Genomic DNA, 20,496 nt, shown 5'->3' on the forward strand with positions numbered 1-20,496 from the left:
CACCGCTCAGCCGATGCAGCTTCTCTTCTTTCTATACATTTATGTTGCACTCATGTTGTTTTATGTGTTTATGTGCCAAAGCTCATAAAGAAAATGTGCTTTATGACACAAAACTACATTCACTTTTTATTTACTGATCTTATCTGGCTAATACATTGTCACATTCCTAATTACAATTTTTTATTTTTTTTATTTTTTATTTTATGCAAGTCATTTAAACAGAATAGAATATTCTAACCCCAGTAATGTTTTAAAAATGAAATCATGTACTGGAGAAAGCCTCGAGTTTGATGTGGGAGAGTGAACCGTAACTGATCAGCGTTTTCAGAAGTGAGCCAACTGTTGAAAATGGGCAAGCTTTGCAGGGTTTTCTTGTGAATCTGCATGGTTTCAAAAATGAAAATGAAAGCAGTCAAAGGCAGTAAACATGATTGGGCATATGCAGTAAAATACAGTGGGGATAAGAGTTTCCATGGTGACACAATAACCCAGTTTTTGTGTCCACTTTTTTCATATCAGGGTCTCTTTCCATCACCCCTTAAAGTGGCAGAATGATCTTAAAGCACTGGTTGCAGACTAAATAAGGTGTGAGGAGAGCATCGTCTTATAAGCAAATATCAATCAAAACATGCTTGTTTTGATTGATATGGGGGGGGAATAAAGTCGATAGTAAAAACAAGATGCGCTGGCAGTAAGACTTGATCCTCTCTCAGGATGATGATGCCAAAAATTGAAAACAACAATCTGAACACTGTTACAGCTAAAAGTATCTGAACTGCTGCGCAGATAATTACTGGGTCAAAATCCAAAAGCCTCACTTTTAAACCATCTTTACTTATAGACCAGTAGTTACTCAGAACTCTGCTGAATTTAATTATCTTCCTTTTTGGATCAAAAGACCTCAGCTGCTGAATCATTCCCTAGTTTGATGGCCACAGTGCTCTGGTTTCCATGGTTATCTGCTGTGGTCAAAGGGAACACAGCCTCTGAAAGTTAAAATACTGCTATATCACTAATTGAGCTTTCTTTTAAAAGCATAGCTATACCTATTCCATTGATGCTTCTTGACTTTGGTCACTTTAACTCATTATTTTCCTATATTACTCTGCCAAATGCATATATGACTCAAATCAAACATCTCAACAGATTGCGAAAGAACAAATATATTATTTTACTCATAAAGCTATAAATATTGAAATGTTTAAAACATGCAACTTAAATAATTCCCAATCAGTATTTACCTTTCTTTGTTTTTTCAAAACAGACATTAGTTTTTTAAAACCCTGAGAAGAAACAAAGGGTTTTTGTAACCATGTAACATGTTATCTGGATCCTCAATGTCTAGCAGGGCGTTGTTCTAAACCAGACACTGACTACAAAAAAGTGATTTTATAAACTTGTGACTTGTTGCTTTTAAGTAATTTCTTAAATTTTTTGTAGACTGGCATAAAATGGTATTTATGCACCATCAAACCATTGTTTTCTTTGTCATGTTTTGCGAATTTAGCCAAAAGAAATGGGAATAGTTTGTGTCCTTGCAAGGAAGCATGCCTATATATATAATTTACAACTAGTTCTTTGTTGATGTGTCTGTTTGGCTTTTTTGCCAGAAGTTTTTTTCCTTTCGAAAACAATAATGAGAAAATCTGTAGAAATGAAGGCGAGACTGAAAATTCATCCGATAGATAGTAATTGGTTGCAATTGTACAGGACTAATGTCTTGCTTTTTTATTCAATAAATGACAAAACCAGATATCCACTTAGCATTATTTATAAATGACTAGTATATGGTTTTTCACACAGAAACATGCAATATTATCTGCTCGGTTTGGCAGAACTTCCAATTCTGCATTGCAGATTTGCTAAGTTATTTAAATTTTTTTAGAAAAAGGTGCTTGTACTTATCAAAGCAGACCCAGAGACAAAATGTTGAGGAATGCAAGACCAAACAAAATTTATTAAAGCTTTTAATTTCAAGTTTAATTCCAATGTGAGAGAAAATATTTGTCTTCATTTGAAAAAATACTCCGAAGGTGAACTATTTTGTTGAACTGATTCTCATTTGTACCAACTACAGCCATCAACGATGCTCCAACCGTTCAACATTGTGTTATTTTGATCACCTAAAGAAAAAGCCTGTCATCCCTATGAATAAGAGAAAAATAAGAGAAGAACAAAAGCTCATCCTGTTCTACTGAGCAGCTGAAATCAGGAAGAAGTAGGAAAGCATTTCTCTTTCAGATCAACAGCAATCGGTTCTTCAGCTCACACAACAAAAACTGTTTCTAGTCTCACGTTTCTAAATATAACCTCACCCAACATTTCAACATCTGATTTATAGTTGTGAGTTTTTATCAAATGACAAAGAGACTTAAAATAAAAACATCAAATTGCATCAGATATTACATACCACGTGTACTAGCACACAGGAGTATGCCGTCGCAAAACGGATAGTGGAGGAGTGATTGAAAAATGTGTCACTCGATGGAATTATGTTAAATCCTAATAAACACTGCACCCCCTGTTTTTTATCACAGTTAAACAGTTTGCATACATGGTTGATACCTACAAATCTCTTTATCTCATTTCAATGATGCTGCCAATGGGCTGCAGACATTAAAGGCAGATTGTTGCATAACCAATGTTTGAAATGTGATTATGACCAGATGTGCACTCCGATTGTATCTCAGGCAGAGGATTTTTTGATATCACACAGATGCATGTTTCCTTTTTTTTTTTTTTTCTTTCTCTTCTTTTTTTATGTTGTGCTTCACAAAACAACTAACACTATTGTCAAATTTCTCCCATCTGGCACAAAAAAAGCTTTTGGGCCCCAAAATTATGACACACAAAAAAAGTGTTCCCTACAGAAATCGTTTTTTTATTCTGGTGTGTGTATATATTTTTAAAAAGGGGTGCTGATTTTCTCTGGAGATTTTCGAAATCCACAAACCTGCACTTACACGTCCACACAGAGACATGATAACAGCGGAAAACATGGATCATTTTTGTGAAATATTCCTGTTCTGTTGCCTTAGCACGAATCAATAACAAGCACATGCGAGCTCCAAACCTTTAATAGACACTCATCCCCAGTTTCGGCTCTGCCAAGTATACACTTTTTCAGGGTGTTTTTCTTAACTGCTCCCTGAACCGCTGTTGTCCTATAAAAAGGCCAGCGAGAGACTGTGGTCTTAGTAGGTGCAGAGAGGCTTATTAGATATGAATACAGTGGTATATAAAGGCAGATACAGGGCTGTAATTACACCTAATGGCTGGAAATGCTCCTGTTCAAGACATCTTGGTGTATGATGTCTGATTATGGGTGATCATTTTCTGCTTTTTGGTGAAAAAAGCGCAGCATCCAGGTACTGGGCGCCACAGATGATAGAGGTTCAGAACAATAGGCTATTGAAATGCATTGTCACAATCCAAGCTTAAATGTCAGAGGAGGAGGCTGGCAAGACAACCTGGACTTAGTTCGCATGCGAACGCCTACAATCGAAATTAGGGGCAGCTACCGAACTGGGAGTGATTCTGACATAAACTGTACAACTTTAAAATTATACGACTTTGTATTTTACATAAACGATTATGTAAAAAAAACGGCGTACTTTTTATTTTAGCTTAAAATCAGACATAATGCCAATTTATTAATTCACTTTAAATTAAACTTCTTCAGAAAAAAATCTAAAAAAAAAAGGGTTTCTTTCTCCTAGAATCATTGCATATTTTGTGTTGAAGATCTATTCTAGTCAGTTGAAAATATGTATGAATACTTTAATAAAACAAGACAGAAAGCATTCTCCAGCTGCCAGTAATCAGATTTATCCCCAGCTGCCATCCTTTTTTTTTTTTCCCAACAATGAAGACCTGGAAAGAGGGCGCGAAACATCAATCACACAGGAATAAAAACATCTTAAATCCTTTTCAGTGATACAATAAGAAAAACTAACTCAAGAGGGAGGAAGAGAACGAGAGACGTGTGAAAAGTGTTAAATATTAGGATAAGAAAGTTGTCAAGGTTGAACAATGGAAAAAAAAACAAACAAGACTTAATTTTCTAAGGAAAGTGGAAACATAACACACTATAACTGCTCAAGGCTCTTAGAATTGATTTGAAATATCACTGAAATGATAATAGTCAAACCAAATAAAAGGATTTAATGACTTTCCTTCAATTCCTGAGTCATTTTGAATGAAAAACCCTATAGATATTTTTCTGCATAGGTGTGCAGTGTATCAGATAGTCAGATAGTATGACATCAAAGTCGGCAAGTCTAATAAATCTAACTACCAACAATACTAACACAGTGGTTAAGGAGTATTTGTGCCACGTTTGGTGCTTGTGTCACCAGTTTAATGGTTGTTTCAGTTACCTGATCCACTGATAAAGGTGTCCAGAAGTAAAAGCATTAGGTGAGAAAAGTGGAAAAAAATATAAAGCTTCCATGTCAGTGTAATTTTGATTTCCAAAGTTTGCTGTTTGGCATCAGAGGAGCTGAAAGCCTCCAGAGATAAAAGACGTAAGACATGTAACAAAGGTCAGGAACTGAAACTCTGTACATTGTACATGGGCATTTAACCACTCCACCACTTTCATTTTTTTTTTTTACATTCTTGAACTCGGCTGATATGTTTTGTTCAAAGATTTTCAAAGCAGGAAATGTTTTCTTGCAAAAATTACCGAATGATTAACAGTTATAGACTCTACCCTAAGTGGCTGCCAAGATCTACAACATTTTATCTGAGAAGCTGAAAAATTTAAGAAGAAAAAGAACCATTTTTTTTTTTTTAGATAACAAGATAAAATATATTTTATTTCCATTGGTACATTTTGAGAGAGCATGTCAGTTGAAGTGGTCACTTTCTTCCAGTAACATTTCTCAATTGCAATATTAGGTTTTGATTGATCACCTTTTGGTTTGTGTTTCTTTTAATGCCACATTTTACCTCCAGTTGGATTTAATTAAATTATTTAATAAAAAAAAGAGTTTTACTTCTTAATACACAATAAACATTTTAATTTAGGTTTCATGCAAGCAAACCTAAATATGCATCCCATCAGGACCACAATATGTTGACAGCATGTCTAACAGTTTTGAGTAACTCTAGAATACTCTATCTCCAAAGGGAGACCTCTTTACAAAGGCTCTGCAAAGATTATTCACCTTCTGAGTTTTTTTTAATGAATATTATTGACAGCAGAATTTCTACCTGAACTAATCCTGAGAGTGAGACATTTCTTTAACCACTAAACCATGATGAGCAGCTAGGAAGTCATTATGCAAAATGCAAATCAGGTTGGGATGTCAGTAGAAATTACCTCATTTAACCCTCATTGGATTATGATATACTTGGGTAAAAAAAAAGGGAAAAATTACATTTAATCACAGTGTTCTTCTGCTATTGAAAAAAAAGTACTAATTCAGCCTTTTACAGACTTATATTGTGTGCCCTGTTGTTTCACTCTTTGAAATGTCATTATGAGCTGCATTAACACTGAGCTCTTTATCAAACCACATAAATAAAACACACATAAGAAAAACATCTTGTGTAATCGTATCAAAAGATTTGGAATAGGTCTCCTAAAATATTCTTTTTGGCCCATCACTGTAATATCTATTCTCCTTATTCATCCACTTGAATTAATAATCTTGAAAAATAATTTAATGGAAGGAAGGGTAGCAGTGCCACCCTCTCATCTATTGTTTTCATCTACGAGTCCCATTTTTCCGACTGCTGCATCCGTCCTTGTGGAAAGCCTCTTTTGCTGATGTAAATCAGAGCACATCAGCAGGCTGAGAAAGGAACCCTGACTTCTTTCAGCTGATTCCAACATCGGGCTGCATCTGCGGCTACACACGTTCACATACATGTTGAATTTTATAAGCAAACCCCCACAGGAGACGTTAAAAAGATCTTTGAACAGAAAATGAGAAAAGGCGGTGATGTTTACATGACTCTAATCTGATTTTCCTCAGGAAAAAAAAAATGCAAGTAATTAAAAATCACATTGCGTAGAGAAAGTTCACCTCTTTCTGATTTACAGATGACTTACATAGCATTATTCTATGCACGGTTTAATTATTAAAATCCTTTAGAAAAACACTATGCAAAACAATTAAAATATGTTTCAATTAGTCGATGCAGTGGAAAATATTCCCAGAATTTAGTATCATTTATCAGCTTTTTTTTATAATTTAGTTCAGAAATATAATTGCTTTATTAAGGAAAGCTATATTTCATTCCTCTTTGAAAACTGGTAAATGACAAGTATGTGGAATGCAATTAAAGTAATAATCCGTGACATTTTTATCTAAATTGATTTTCACGTCCTCATTTCGAGTCCATTTACCAGAAATACGGTTTCTTTTAATAGCTTTTCTATACAACTATGTACAGTACATAATGCGCAGCAATTATTTGTCTTTCTGCCTACCTATATGGAGAAAATGATCAAAATTGAAACGATAAAATCCCAGCACTAAAGCAACAATGCACAAGACTGAACAGCATTTTTTCTACCTTACTCTGCGTGCTGCAGAGGCATGATTTGAGCAGGTTGATGGAATTTTTTTTTTTTTTGCTTCAGGCGCACAGGAGAAATCTGAAGGACTTTGGTTGTGTTGAAGGCTGTCATGTTTGTCCTTCTTGATTAGATTTTAAAAATGCAATTACAGCTATGTGTGTGAGGTTCCCAGCACCAGCTGAATCCAGGAGACATGTCCAAAAACATTTTATTTAATTTTTTTTAACTTCTTCAAGGATCCTGAGCTGCATTTTTCCACTTAATAAATTCACATTCACAGGCATCCAGTGCTGAGTTATGGAATTGCAGAACAATTTGTGGAACCACAGATGCAAAAAGCCTCCTGAGTAAAGGAAGAAACATAAATCTTGGGGGCATGGAACCATAAAGTATCTAATCAATTGAGAAAAACAAGAAACAGATGTTCTTTTAAGTTCAAATTAGTATTTTTAATTTCTTTTGTTTTGCCAAAATTGCCATTGAAATAAAAAAAGATCTGTCATCTTAATAAGGAAGAGTAAACAGGAAATAGACACAACATTGTATAGCAATTCTGCAATTTATTGGAGCTTAAAATAGATTTCATAGTTTTATATAACAGGCTTCTAAGTAAACAAACATAATCATTAGTAATATGTTGCCTTTTCATTCAAATACCTGAAATACCTGAAATAATTCTGATTTTCTTTGTACTCTTTTCCTTTTTGTTGCCAATTTGGCACCAAAAGAAAAAAAGACAAATAAGGAAATTAGTTTCTCTTTCAGTTCTTGTTGCAAATTTACTTAGTTGAACATGAGCATGAGTTAACAACTGGGTCTGGCAAAACTGTACAAAAAACTGTAAAGAAATAAAATAAGGAAAACAGAATCTCATGAGAAGGCATTCAAAACAATACAATATTTTCAAGAAATCTCCCCGCTCCTCTTGTTAGGATGACATATAAATATGTTAATAAATTTGACATAAAGTCATAAAAAGGAGGGAAATAGGAGAAAGAAATTAAATAATCTGACAATAATTTTTATTGCAGTCACAGAAGTACAACCAACCAAACCATTCCTTTGGGTAAAAAAAAGAAAAAAAAAAGGAAAATAATTAAAACATAAAAGATCATCTTTTGCACTATGCCCTCTGTAGTTTGTGATTTCTTCAATACAAAGACCATATTGTTGTCAAGATGGTCGTTTAAATGTTAAAAATTCCTAGACTAAGATAGATGTAGATGAGAAGAACCAAAAAATCTCAGTTTTAATTTTCCTTTCTAGCAAGTAGCTTTAGCATTTGCCCTATTTGTGCAGCTGTTTCTGCCGTCGAACCAGCAGAAGCTGCAGCTACACTCTTAAAGACAGCCAGCACAGCTCCACTTATATGTCAGCAGGTTAAATGCAGCAGGCGGAACGGAGGCGCTGGATGACACCACTCTTGATGTTCCTGTGTGGCAACATGAGAGCGAGAGGTTCTGTGCTGCTTCTTTTGTTCAGTTTCCTCTAGTTTCTGTTTGTTCATATTCTGCATAGTAAAGCCAGAAGTTTGCACTCACTAAAAAAACAGAATTGTGTAGTGTTCAGAATGGAGGAAAATAGTGAAATGCCAGCTGCTTTTTGACTTTCAGCCCAACATTTACATTGTTTGTTAACTCTGGCAGCGTTTTGTGTCTCCTCTGACTGATGAATTGTTTTTAAATGCAGGGTGATTTGCGTAAAAGTGCAAAAATAATGACATTTTTATTTTTAGATTTATCACTATCCAGTTTTTTCCAGTTTTTTCATCAACTTTCACAGCTTCTGTAATTTCAATGCAATTTTCAGACTGATTGCTCCTTTGCTTGAAGGTTAATCATAGTTACTGTGCGGCCTGTTTTCTCTTCTCCTCTACTCTTTATGCATTTAAAGAAAAAGTCATTTATTGAACAAGAAAAAAAGAAATGGACGAGTTGTGAGAGGTCAGTAAACAGATTAGACTCTGCAGAGGTAAACACAACAAAGCAAACCTATCTCTGCCTCTGCTGGACATTTTGCAAAAATATAAAAACAAATCATTTGTTTCGGTGAAAATTAATCTACTTTTTATTTTATGATTTAACCATCTCAAAAAACTTTTGTTGTTGTTCATCAAACACCTATTAGGCATTTTTGATAACACTTACCAGGCAAATAGTACAAATATTATATTTATAAGAAATATCTAAAGATTAAATAAAACTCATGCTAAGCATGTTCTAAATTACCATCAACATGACAGAATAACAGAATATAATTTTGTAATACTCCTGTTTTTATTGTGTGTGCATGTATGTGTGTGATGTGGTGTGTGTGTGTGTGTACGTGCGTGCGCGTGTGTGCGTGCGTGTATGTATTATTAGTGTTGAAACCCCAAAAACGTTTTAAGGGATGAGTAGTCCAGAAATGTATTTAAATCACTGATCCGTCCCCATGTCTCTGAAAGAATTTATGTGACATTTTTCTTTTGCACATTTTTCTTTAATAAATCTAAAATCTAAATTTATTTATTTGTATAGCACATTTCAGCAGCAAGGCATTTGCTATATAAATAAATATAAATATAGTTTTTGCATTCATCCCCCCCTTCCTTCTGCTACCCATAAATTAAATTCAGGTCGACAATCAGAGACTGTGTTGAGTCTCTGATTTTGCAACAATCCCTGCCCCTTGCGTGTAGCAACACTATGTAAGTTTTTAACTTTATAGCAACCTACCGTACTGAGCACGATGAATGTAGCAACTGTGGAGAGCCAAAAATAACTTTAAAGGAGCTGCTGAGATCCACATGGTCAGGTGGGAGAGTCTAGACACTGGACAACTATTTGTCTTGTACTTTCCAACTCTGGTATTTTTGGAGCAGAGACAAGCATTTAGCTTTTATGGAAAGAAAGTCAATAAGTTAAATCCAAAGTTTGCGACAGCAAACGTGAAGGAAGGAGCTCTGGTGAGATGAAATCTAAGCTAATTATTTTTGGCCTACATACCAAACATAGAGTGTAATAGGGAAACTAAGACTGCACTTTATACAAATGAACACAGTATCCCGAGCCTGAAAGGGGGTGGCAGCATCATGTAGTGGGGATACTTTTCTCCAACAGGCACAAGGAAGCTGATCACTGATTGGCTGGAGGATGAATGAAGTTAACAACAAGAATCCTGAGAGAAAACCTTTTAAAGGCTGCAAGCGATCTGAAACTTCAGAAACATGCAGTCAGAGCTACATAGGGCTGCTTAAAATATGAAAATAGCTTCAGATATGAATCCAAGCAGCAGAACTCCAAAATTGCTGTTCACAGATACTCCCCATTGAATAAAACTGAAAATGGCGAAGAAGGATGGACAATCAACAGATGTAATCCAAAACATCTGCAGCTGTAATGAAAGGTGGTTCTTTAAACCACTGACTCAGGTGGTGGTGAATAAAAATTCAGGTCTTGCTTTTCAGAATTTTCTTTGTAAAAACTATGTTTTATCTTCCTTTCATTTCAGAAATATGTGCTTTTTATGTCAATAAAATTCCCACAAAAATGCACTGAAATTTGAAGTTGTTATGTGACAAAATGTGAAAAATCTCAAGAGGTGTGAATACTCTTGTTCGCTGAACTCTATTTGTACATCTTTATAACAATTGTACTTTTGCACAGATTGCTTTTTTCAATAAATTTTACTTTCACAAAATGGCTCTTTGTGGGCAGGAGAATGTTGTTGCTCAAACAACAAATCAGCATAGCGACAAACTGCCTCTGCACCTGATGCAGGTAGAAAATATGGTGGCGCATGTTGGAAATTAATATGAAAACTCTAATGTAAAAATAAGAAACAATTTAGACACAAAATGTCCTGTTTTGCTCATAATTTAGCAACATAATCGGCATCAGTTCCTGTTCGGTCCAATTTTGTACATAAAAGAAAAGACACATTAACAAACCCACTTTTATTATAGAATCAGATGCCTGAATTATTATTACTTATTTTTTTATTCTTCTGTATTTAAACATAAATTTCTAAGGAAACATTTCTTTCTGGCTGTAAACTGTCTCTTGTGCTCATACTTTTAAAATCAGGGGAAGCGTTTTGCTCCAGACTGACCTCAAGATGTAAAACGAAGGGATTACATTTATTTTTCAAAAATATTTTATTTGTAGTGAAATAAAAAGAGAAACTATTATTTAGAAAAAATAGGCTATCTAAAAATTCTAATAATTATTTTTATGGAATAAAATGATTCAAACAGTTTTGATAAGCTCATTTAAGATTCATTTCCTTCACAGCTATTTTGTTTTTATGATTATTATAACAGATCGTCAATTTTTGAGAAATTGACGATCTGATGTCTGTGTTGTCAAGGTAGCACCGTTTTCATTTTCAATTATGCAGCACAGCGCCCCCTTCTGGTATTGAGTTAAGTAAGATTTCATGGAGACCAGTGAATTATTTCTGATGTTTCATGCTGAAAAAACGCCAGTTCCTCATTGATCTATGTGCTACATAATCAAATAAAAATGAGCAGATGCAAATAAAAAGAAAATAAATCCAATTTTGAAGAATTCCTTTTCCTTGTTGCAAAAAAATTAATTACAAAATGTTCATTCATATAGCAAATCATCTCTTTTCAAAGTCAAGGACCTTTTTTCTATGAACGATACAAAAGTGTTTTTATATGCTGTGTTGAACCAGTGAAGGTTCAACCCTTGGAGTTTTTTGTGCATTTCTGAACAGTGTTCAAAACATAAGTGGATTTTGATTTTAAGTTGGGGTTTTTTATGTTAAAAAGAAGAGGCAAAAACTTAGAATATTATAACTTTTATTATCCAGTTTTTACTTGTCTCACTGGTACAGATTCTCTAACTACACATTGTCCTTATTTTTATGCTCATTATGTTCAGAGTTTTGTGTAAATTTGACAGAACAAGTGACTGCAGGCGAGGAATCCGGAAAGCACGTGATTTTTGACATTGATTTGGGTTTTTTAAATTGATGGATGAAGAATTGTCTTGTTAATTTTGGTCAAGGAAAAAATATATAACAGGCTAAGCTGCTAAATATGTCATCTGATAAAAAGAGCCACCATGTGATGTACAACACTAGGTCAGAGCAGGCCAACAAAATCACCCATACAATGATGATGAAGACATGAACTGATTACTTACAGACAGTTTAACATCTCTGTAAAACCAAATTATCAGCAATGAGAAATAATGATGCTTAAGCTGTAACTTGCTGTCCTGGAAGCCACTTCTCTTCTTCAGCAGCTTCTAAATGTAGGAGGCAAAAAATATGTACACAATTCAACAGAGAATATGCACTGTTAAATGTTTAGTTTTATTTTGTAAACTAAATACATACATAAAGAACTGTTTTTTGTTTGTTTTTTAGAAAGTCTTATTATAAAAAAGTAATTTTATGAACTTTCACTCTTCCTCAGTGAAAATGTGTCAATTACATTGCAGCTTTTAGAATTAAATGGTCAATTATTAATTGAGGTCTTACAAAGATGGATATGTGTCAAGAATGGTTATGAACTGCTTTTTATGACAACCATTAGGTGTAGATCAAGTGATTTCAATAATTGAGGGAAAATTACGTGTCATGAATTTATTGTTCTACCATTTGGTGCTTTTGCCATAAAGCATCAAGTCAGTGCAAAGAACAAAGACTCTTGAGTTGTAATGAGTTGATTAGTCAATCACGGAACATTTCGATTTTAAAAACAAATGCAATATAAAATGTTGTTGTTTCTGTAGTATTCAAGATAGTTAGCAAACAGCAGCCACAAACATAGATAGGGGGGTTTGCCACTGATTTAATGAGAAACAAACCATCAGAACGGCAGAAAAACTAAAGTTTAGGATTAGTGAGGAACACCTCAGTTTCCAAGTTTGAAATTCGGACTTAAGAAGTTCCTTCAGTTGAATTCTCCAGCTTTAAATTTTGGCATCAGTATTGGAGGGTAATTGCAAACAATTAAATTGGTAATCTGCACCAAACAGCCAACATAGGCCTTTTGTTTACATTGTTGCATTGTTAGAAACTTCTCAAAGCGAAGAGAATGGGGGGAAATAATTAAGAACTCCTAGCAGGCGGTGTTACTTGGAACTGGACAGCAATTATAAAAAGATGTGAGAAGCTCTGGTTTAGAACAAGTCACACCTTGTGAGTGTCATAGTCTCAAGTCATGCTAAGTTAGCATAAACAGCTTCCTCAGGCAAATCAAGGACTGATAAAACACTGGAAACACAGAAGCCGCGCATCAGACATGATTTTAGATAAACCAAACTCCACAGTTTGCCACTCAGATTAGACTCTGCGACAGTGAAGTGTTCACAGCACAAACCATGTGTCCATGCAGGGAATCACCTTCAAAACGTAATTTCTCCTAACCATCCGTGTGCTTCAAATGCTTCATAAAAGTCGTCAGCTGAGTGATAAAAGAAGAGAAAGAGGAGCTGAAACACTGACACTAACATAAGGACAACAATAAAACACCTGAATGCACACAAGAATTTAATGTTTATGCAAACATGATATCGACTTTCACAATGAGCCAACAACGTACAGATTCATTTGCGATAAAGATGCATAAATTATATTTTATACGAGTCCATTTTGCACGCTGAAAAAAAAAGTTCTTTGGCATTTTGAAACACTGTCATTTTCCTCTTGAACAGTAAACAAGACATTCAGTTGCAGGTTCAAAATATTATAAAGCTCATAGCGAAACATAAAGTTTTACCACGCTGTAAACACTTTAGATGCATTGCATGTTAGCAATCATTTTCAAATAAATCTCTATATGTGAAACTAAATCTAAAGTGCCCTATGAGCATCATTAGACTGCGTACTTTTATAGGAAGCAGCTGGTTGGTTCCAGTCAGAGAGGTTTGCAGTTTATTCAACAACGTCCTTTGAAAAAATAAAATGGCAAACACATTCAAACACTTTACAGCATGCGTTCAGATTAAAGTAAATCTGACCATATTAAACACATTGGGGGTGTTAAAAATGGTAATCAAAAATAAAATAACATAAAATAGGTGAAAAAACTTGAGGTTGAATGTCTGTTGTCTGGCTGCAATCTTCTGAGGCACCAGTAGATGGCAGCAACATAAAGCAAAACACTCCCCAAAGTTAAGGACAGTGGTAGACTCTGGTGTTATTCATGAAAAACTAAAATGAATGAAAACAAGTCATAAAATCAAATAGAGAATTACCACAGTGTCAGTAAAACGCAACTCTGCCAGCATCTCGAAATAATACGTTTATTAAGAATAAAGCTGCAACAGCTGCGAACACGAGAGAGGACATTTTGTCCAAGGTGACAGTTTATCGCTACGTGGACAAAACAATTCTCCAAAATAAAGTGCATAGAGTTCATGAGTCATAACTCCAATCACAAGACTCATAGGATTTCAGAAACAGCTATTAGCTAGGGCAAATCTACAGTAACGGTGATTAGGCTAAGTCGGTCCAATGACTACAATCTACTGATTCTGATTTAATGCATTCACTCACCTCATAACTGATCCGTTTTCTCCTCTTTGGCTGATGCACAGACGCATCCCATGCTTTTACTATTGAGTAAACGTCAAAATCCTGCTTCCATGCATGTACAATGATAGCATTTCAATCAGTGTGCACCTGGTCCACTAATTTAGTGGTAAGGTGGAGAAATGTTTGAAATCAAAACAGTTTTTTTTGCCCGTTGAGAAACTAGATGAGCCTGTGCCCGATCTGCTCTTGCAGCCAAAGCAGCGTGGGTTGCAAGGCGCTCGGCTCATCGGGAACAGTCTCAGTGTGCATCTGCAGCAGAACCTCTTGCAAAACAAACAACAGGGGCAAGCTCATGCTCAGTAGCTCATACAGTAACGTGTAGTCATGGGCGTTGTCTCTCAGGTGGCCGGCGAGGGCCTGTGCTGCGATGCGAGCGCGGCGAGACAGATACCAGGGGGCGTTACAGACGGCGCGCGTCACACTCAGCGACCAGTTCAGCTTTTTCTTTATGAACGAAGTGCAGGTACCTGCTGAAGGCGGGCTCTCCAGCTCTGCCGAACTGCTGGACTGGGAGCCCTCTCCTTCTGCAGCAATTCGATCCTGAGCTCGATTCCGATTCTGAGTGAGGACGACATGCACAGATGTTGGGTCATTTTACCACGCTAATGTTAGAAAAGTAAAAATAAAAATTGATTAACGTTGTACTCACTGGAGGTAGAGAAAAAGTCCTTCGCAGATTTGTCCCATTGTTGCGCTGATGAAAATGAAGTTTGCAGTAGAGTTTCCCTACAAAAAAATTTAAAAAAAATAAAATAAAAATTAAGGAAGCCTGTTAAAGAAAGTTGGTCATGATCAACATGAAAAAAATGCACAAAGACACGTACCTTCTTCTGAGTTGAACGCATGCGCTCCCTGTGGGAGAGAACAGTTGCAGGTGGAGCACCGGAAACATTCCCGGTGGAAGTAGACCCCCTCGGCACAGACCCTCTCAACCATGTAAACGCGCTTGGAGCAAGAGTAGCACTTGTCAGCCGACTGGGAAAAAGTCCTTCTTATCGAACTTCCCTGGAAAACAGAAGCAAGCCGTTATTTCACATTATTTGAGCCACTAATATACATGTTAAAAAAGAAACGTCGGCCGTCAGAGGATGCTCCATGGCTCTGCAGGGTTCAGATCTTATGCTGACATGAATTTCTGGATTGTAGCTGATGGAGGTGCTTCTCTCCAACATCTGGCTGTTCAGTTAAACAGGGCTGTTTGGGTGGCGCACCAAAACCCACAAAGTGCCACCACACGCTTCTCCTCTGAGGGCTGCTTGAAATTAAAAACATATGGAGCTGGAAGAGCACTTAAAACAAGCTCTCAGAAGAAAAGCAGAATTTTTACATGTAATTTTTATATAAAAATCCTACAATAGCAGTCATGCAGACACACCAATACTTCTATTTAAACATTTATTCAACACTGCTTATCTCGAGATTATACGTTTTTTTGTTGTTGTTGTTGTTTTAGGAGTGTAAACATTGGGAACACACACTGCGTGGAAATATATACGAGTGAATAAAATTAATTCATAAGTGAGAAAGCAAACACATGCATGCAGGCTTCACACGATTTGCAATAATCACCTTGAGAACGTCAGGACTGTCGCCTGAGAGCAGTCCACTAAGGTGAACAGCTTTTTCCTTTATGCTCTTTGTCTGAAACGCCCTAACTTGTTGGGTTTGAGCTTTTTTCTACAAGATAACAAAGGGAAAATCAACAGTCTTCACATTCACCCACAAACAAACTAGACAGAGTACTAACTCCAAACACCTGTGTGGCCCTGAAGAGTGTATATCATCAAGAAGAAAACAATCGTTGTTTTGCATTCAGCAACATATTGATTACTTTAATTTTAGACCTCACACAAAGAGTTGCTGCAGCAGATCACATTTGGTTGAGTTCAAGTCGTAACTCAGAGGAGCAGATCCTCCAAGTTATGTAATGTTCTGTTATAGGAATTGTTACGTTTCCTGTAGTGATTGGATGAAAAAGATATAAATCAGAGAAGTTGAAAACTAATGGATAATCAGATGAACCTTCCATTCAACTGGTTTGGGTTATTTAAAACAGATCTGATTGAAAATATTTATATGATTTCCTTTCATACCAGACTAGATACAAGACATCTAGACGTTCACATATAACTTTTTATCATTTCTGTCTCTCTGTTGTGAGCTAAGAAACTTCTGTTATTATGCTATGGGTGTCCAAAGTGTGGTCCATAATTTTATGTGGCTCACAACCACAATTCAATCAAGCACAGGTAATTGATGTATATTTCTCTCAATTGTTTAAGGTAACATTTTCTGATGCATCTCTTACCAAATATGTTTTAATATTATTTTATTAACTGCTTTCAGGCTCTGTGCTAAGCAAGGCCTGGTTATCACATAGAGCTCTGTCACCAACTTTTGGATCAGGGTGTCAGAGTACTTTTCAAATACAAAGTTTAAATTTATTAAATTATAATGTGTCCTAATCTTAAATGTTGTGTTTTCATTATCTGTAAGCAGAAAATCACCACAATTAACAGAAGTAAAAGCTTGGAAAATCCCTGTGTGCGTATTTAATCCATAAAATGTGTTTCACTTTGTGATGGAGTTACTGCTCATGATCTTTTGAGTAATATTGTAACAGCTGTGCTTTCATAAACCCAATGTGCACTAAAGTTGTTACTAGTTTAATGTTTTAACTAGTTTAAATAGAGAAGATGAGAAAAAGCACTGCATTCAAACAGATAAACGATTAAAAGTTATCTCTTAGCACATCACCAGTGCATTGAATGGAAAAGTCTAAATTCATATTTTAATAGGTGATTTCTTAATGTGTGCAAAAAGTCGTCATTACATTTTAAGGTGAAAAATCGAGCAAATTGTAAAAAAGAAAAAAAACATTGCATATTTTTTAAAAAGGAATGATTTCTTGGCTTTCTTCCTTTAAGAAATGGTTGCATAAATATTTCAATGAAAGCAAATGAAGAAATGCTGGTTCCACTGGTACAAATTGCACTGACAGAGGTAGTGACTCAAAATCTGCCAACATGTGCTTACATGAGAAACATTTGGCTGTTGCAACTGTAACAGTAAAACAAATTCGAGCCAAGTTTGTTGGCCTGCTCGGCGTTTCTGGAAAGCTGGATAATTGGGGGCTGACTTCATCTGACTGCATGTTGCACAAGCCAAAATGTATAATGGGAACTTAATATACAATCATCATTCACTCTGGGGCCTTTTTTGGGAATCGGAGCGTGCAGCAATGTAAGGAGAGCACAGAGCGGAAAACAGACAGGCAGAGCAGGAGAAAGTGTTCACCTCAGATACGTGTTCGTCCACCTCTCTGAGGCGATGCAGAACTCTTGTCATGAAACAGATAGCAGAGCGGCAGGATGGAGGAGGAGACGCGGGGGGCTCGGGACTCTCGCTCTCAGGCTGGGGCGTCGTCTCAGCGAGAGTTTGATCAACATGTCTGAGCTTCACGACTAAAAATGGATGCTGGGGCTGAGGACGAAGCTGGGGTTTTGGCAGAGTCTTTGGAGGAAGGTTGGCTAACTGTTCAGCCGCTTTTCTGATACTTTTTTCAAACTGAAAGGTATAGTACATATAGGAGCTCCTGTAAATCCACATCTAAAATCACTGAGTGTGTTGATTATTAAAACAAAAACAAAAAAACATGCAGGTGGTTCTCTACAGTCACAAAAAAATGCATTGAAATTGAGACATTTTTTATATTTTGTATCTAAAAAAAAAAATCTGATCAAAAATCAATATGAATAGCGAATGTTTTAATTGTTCAAACAAATACTGCTTTCCTTGAGATTGAAAACTTGCTGTCCAAATGTTTGACCTGGCAAAAATCCACAATTGATTAAGACTTTGTTTTCTGTTTGGGATTATTCTCTAATAATAATAAAAAAAAATCTAAATACATAAATTTAAATATTTGATTTCATGTACTGATGAGTGAACATAAACAAAAATGTCAGAGACTTTTTTGGGCCTGCTGTGCCACCTGAAGGTACCTGTGTCATCGAAGACGGCTTAGGTGGGACCGGAGACCTGATCCCAACAGGCCGAAGATCAATCTGACTAAGATTAGGGAGCACCGAGAGCGACTCACAGTCTGACTGCATGGGGGTTTTGAGGGGGATTGGGGAAGTGTTAGTGAAAAAGTACAGGAAAGAGGAAAAAAAGAGGAAAAGGGTCATGCCAGAAGTAAGAGTTTTAACACCTAAACAACAGAGCACAGTTTAAGATTTTGCAATTAAGCAGCTGAGTTCAAAAAGAGAAAATAGCCTTAAATGTGTAAAACACTTGAAGATATATGTCAGATGTTCAGATTCCCTAGAAGGAATTTTAAAAAATGCAGCAGCAAAAACATTGGAGCACACCAGACATGTTGTAGTGTTTTACCTGTGCTTTTTGAAACGTGTAGCTGCTCTTGTTTTCAAACTTGGCCTGTAGCTGCGAAGCCATTGAGCGAACTTTGTTTTCTTTGGGTTCCCGTTCGTGTTGGACTGATGAGCCGTTACTACGCATGTTAGTGGCCTGAAGAAGAGCAGAACAAAACCTCAGGAATACAGTAAAATAACAAAGTGCACGTGCACTTATAGACTAAAGATTGTGCTAACAAACCTCCTCCAGGTAGAAGAACCTTCGCCTCCTTTTGTACATGGAGTCTGTACCGTCCGACTTCTTCTCATCCTGAAAACGGAGCACAACGGAAAAAAATGACACCCTTCTGCAGCAGCGCCTCTGAGCAAACACACCAGATGCTTTTTAATGAGCATGAACACATTTAAGACACAGTAATTATTTACCCCCTCTATTGTTTCACCAAAACAAAACAAATCCGTACAGTACTGAATTGTGATTTGTTGCTGGAGTAAAAAAATATGCAGGCTTTTGACAGCACTTGCATTAAGCTCTGTATGGGAGGCACTTGCTGTTGTAACGTTTCGTAATTATAAGGTTCATAGGCTGAACATAAAACTCCACAACATCATTTTACAATATCTAAAATGTTCCTGACAAGGTGGATTACCTGAATTGTTCCAACCAGCGACATTCACTTATCCCTGTAAACCTTTTTTAACATGCCTGCCTTCTTTTTAACGTACAAAGCCGTTTTCTCTTCTGCGTTGAAATTACAATCAACTGCTTCAAAGTAAATATACAACATTAACTTATTTGAGAATTGGCTGTTATTGCTCTGAAAGTAATTTATAAAAATATACGTCAACGTTTCCCTCAGATGCGTCCACAATGTCTCACTTAAATGTGGGCAGAAAGCAGCTAGTTTGAGATGCAGAACCACCTTCCTGAGGGTTTTCTTCTTTAGCGGAAGAGTGTAAAACAGGCACAGTCTATAAGTTTAAATGCAACTGAACCGCCGAATAAAACAAATCGATATGTAAAAAAAATCAAATAAAATTACAAAAAGTAGAAATTAGGACAACTAAGTTATTTTTAGTACAGCAGATTAAACATCTCTGTTACCTTTGGCACCCGCTTCCTTGTCAGTGCAAGATTGAGATCATTATTATTAGCTTTGACTTCCTCTGAGGGATATTCTTCATTGTTTTCATCCACTCTTCTGGAATCTGCTGTTTAGCAAGAAACACAGTGGAGTAAATTAGACAAGCTTTTCCTTTACAAAGCATGTTGAATGAAGCAGCAGGACTTGTCTCGAGAGCCAGTATTTGTGTAGGGAAACGTTTTACTTTAAAGAGCGCTTCTGTTGAAACGTGCATGCAATCAAGAATCACAGAGTACATGACTGCATAGTTTCACTACACAATGACATTCTTCTCAAGCCGCTACACCTTAAAAGGGCAGAACTGCAAAACATCTATCCGTCCGTAAAATTTATTTTCTTTTTCAAATTAAGAAATTATTGAACAAAGAAAACGGTGAAAAGAATGTAAACTCCAGGGCATCCTAACTAAAACAGAGCCACGTACCCGACGAAGGTAGAGGAGTCCCACGGAAAAGTTCGTAGAACTTCGACAGGTAAGCGATCATCCTGGTTTTGTCCAGCTCCTCACCGGCGCTCAAGTCCAAAGCAGAAGTGAACGGGCAAATCCCGAACTCCCGATCGCTGATGTCGAAAGCTTGCTGGAGGTTCGCGGCGTGGTCTTCCTCATTTAAAGAGTCAAAGTCTCTGATAACAACAAGGAGAAACAATAAATTGAGCTAAAATACTCAATGACACAGAAACTGAACATTTAGATGAGACAGTTGAACTTTTATCATAATGTGGTTTGAGTTTTAGAAATCTTCCTGCTACTCGTGGTTCTCATTTACCCCCCAGTCCCTTCAGTAACCCATTTACCTATGACCTAAATATCCATTTGTCCATCCAGGAATAACCAGACAGGAATGTGGCAGCAAGAAATAGAGACTCTTTGAAGGAATTATTTGCTGGC

General features: G+C 36.3%; 1 protein-coding gene across 5 annotated transcripts in view; it reads right to left on the reverse strand.

Moving 5' to 3' along the window:
- Positions 1 to 11,322: 11,322 nt before the first annotated feature.
- mical2a (microtubule associated monooxygenase, calponin and LIM domain containing 2a) overlaps positions 11,323 to 20,496 on the reverse strand; it is a 33,133-nt gene continuing 23,959 nt past the window's right edge. The window contains exons 13-24 of one of the 5 annotated variants that reach the window (XM_008405305.3): positions 20,032 to 20,231; positions 19,568 to 19,674; positions 18,704 to 18,772; positions 18,482 to 18,616; positions 18,091 to 18,195; positions 17,384 to 17,653; positions 15,656 to 15,763; positions 14,911 to 15,091; positions 14,736 to 14,812; positions 14,554 to 14,644; positions 12,893 to 12,953; positions 11,323 to 11,790 (exon numbers count right to left, since the gene is read on the reverse strand). In XM_008405305.3, coding sequence (XP_008403527.2) covers positions 12,895 to 12,953; positions 14,554 to 14,644; positions 14,736 to 14,812; positions 14,911 to 15,091; positions 15,656 to 15,763; positions 17,384 to 17,653; positions 18,091 to 18,195; positions 18,482 to 18,616; positions 18,704 to 18,772; positions 19,568 to 19,674; positions 20,032 to 20,231 — 1,402 coding nt within the window. In that variant the 3' untranslated portion in view covers positions 11,323 to 11,790; positions 12,893 to 12,894. Of the gene's footprint in view, positions 11,791 to 12,892; positions 12,954 to 13,022; positions 14,645 to 14,735; positions 14,813 to 14,910; positions 15,092 to 15,655; positions 15,764 to 17,383; positions 17,654 to 18,090; positions 18,196 to 18,481; positions 18,617 to 18,703; positions 18,773 to 19,567; positions 19,675 to 20,031; positions 20,232 to 20,496 lie in introns of those variants that run through there. The other 4 variants (XM_008405303.3, XM_017304174.2, XM_008405304.3 and 1 more) reach the window with 4 other exon arrangements.

This window comes from Poecilia reticulata, chromosome 3 (assembly GCF_904066995.2).
Source record: "Poecilia reticulata chromosome 3, P_reticulata-male-v2, whole genome shotgun sequence".
NCBI classification, from domain to species: Eukaryota; Metazoa; Chordata; class Actinopteri; order Cyprinodontiformes; family Poeciliidae; genus Poecilia; species Poecilia reticulata.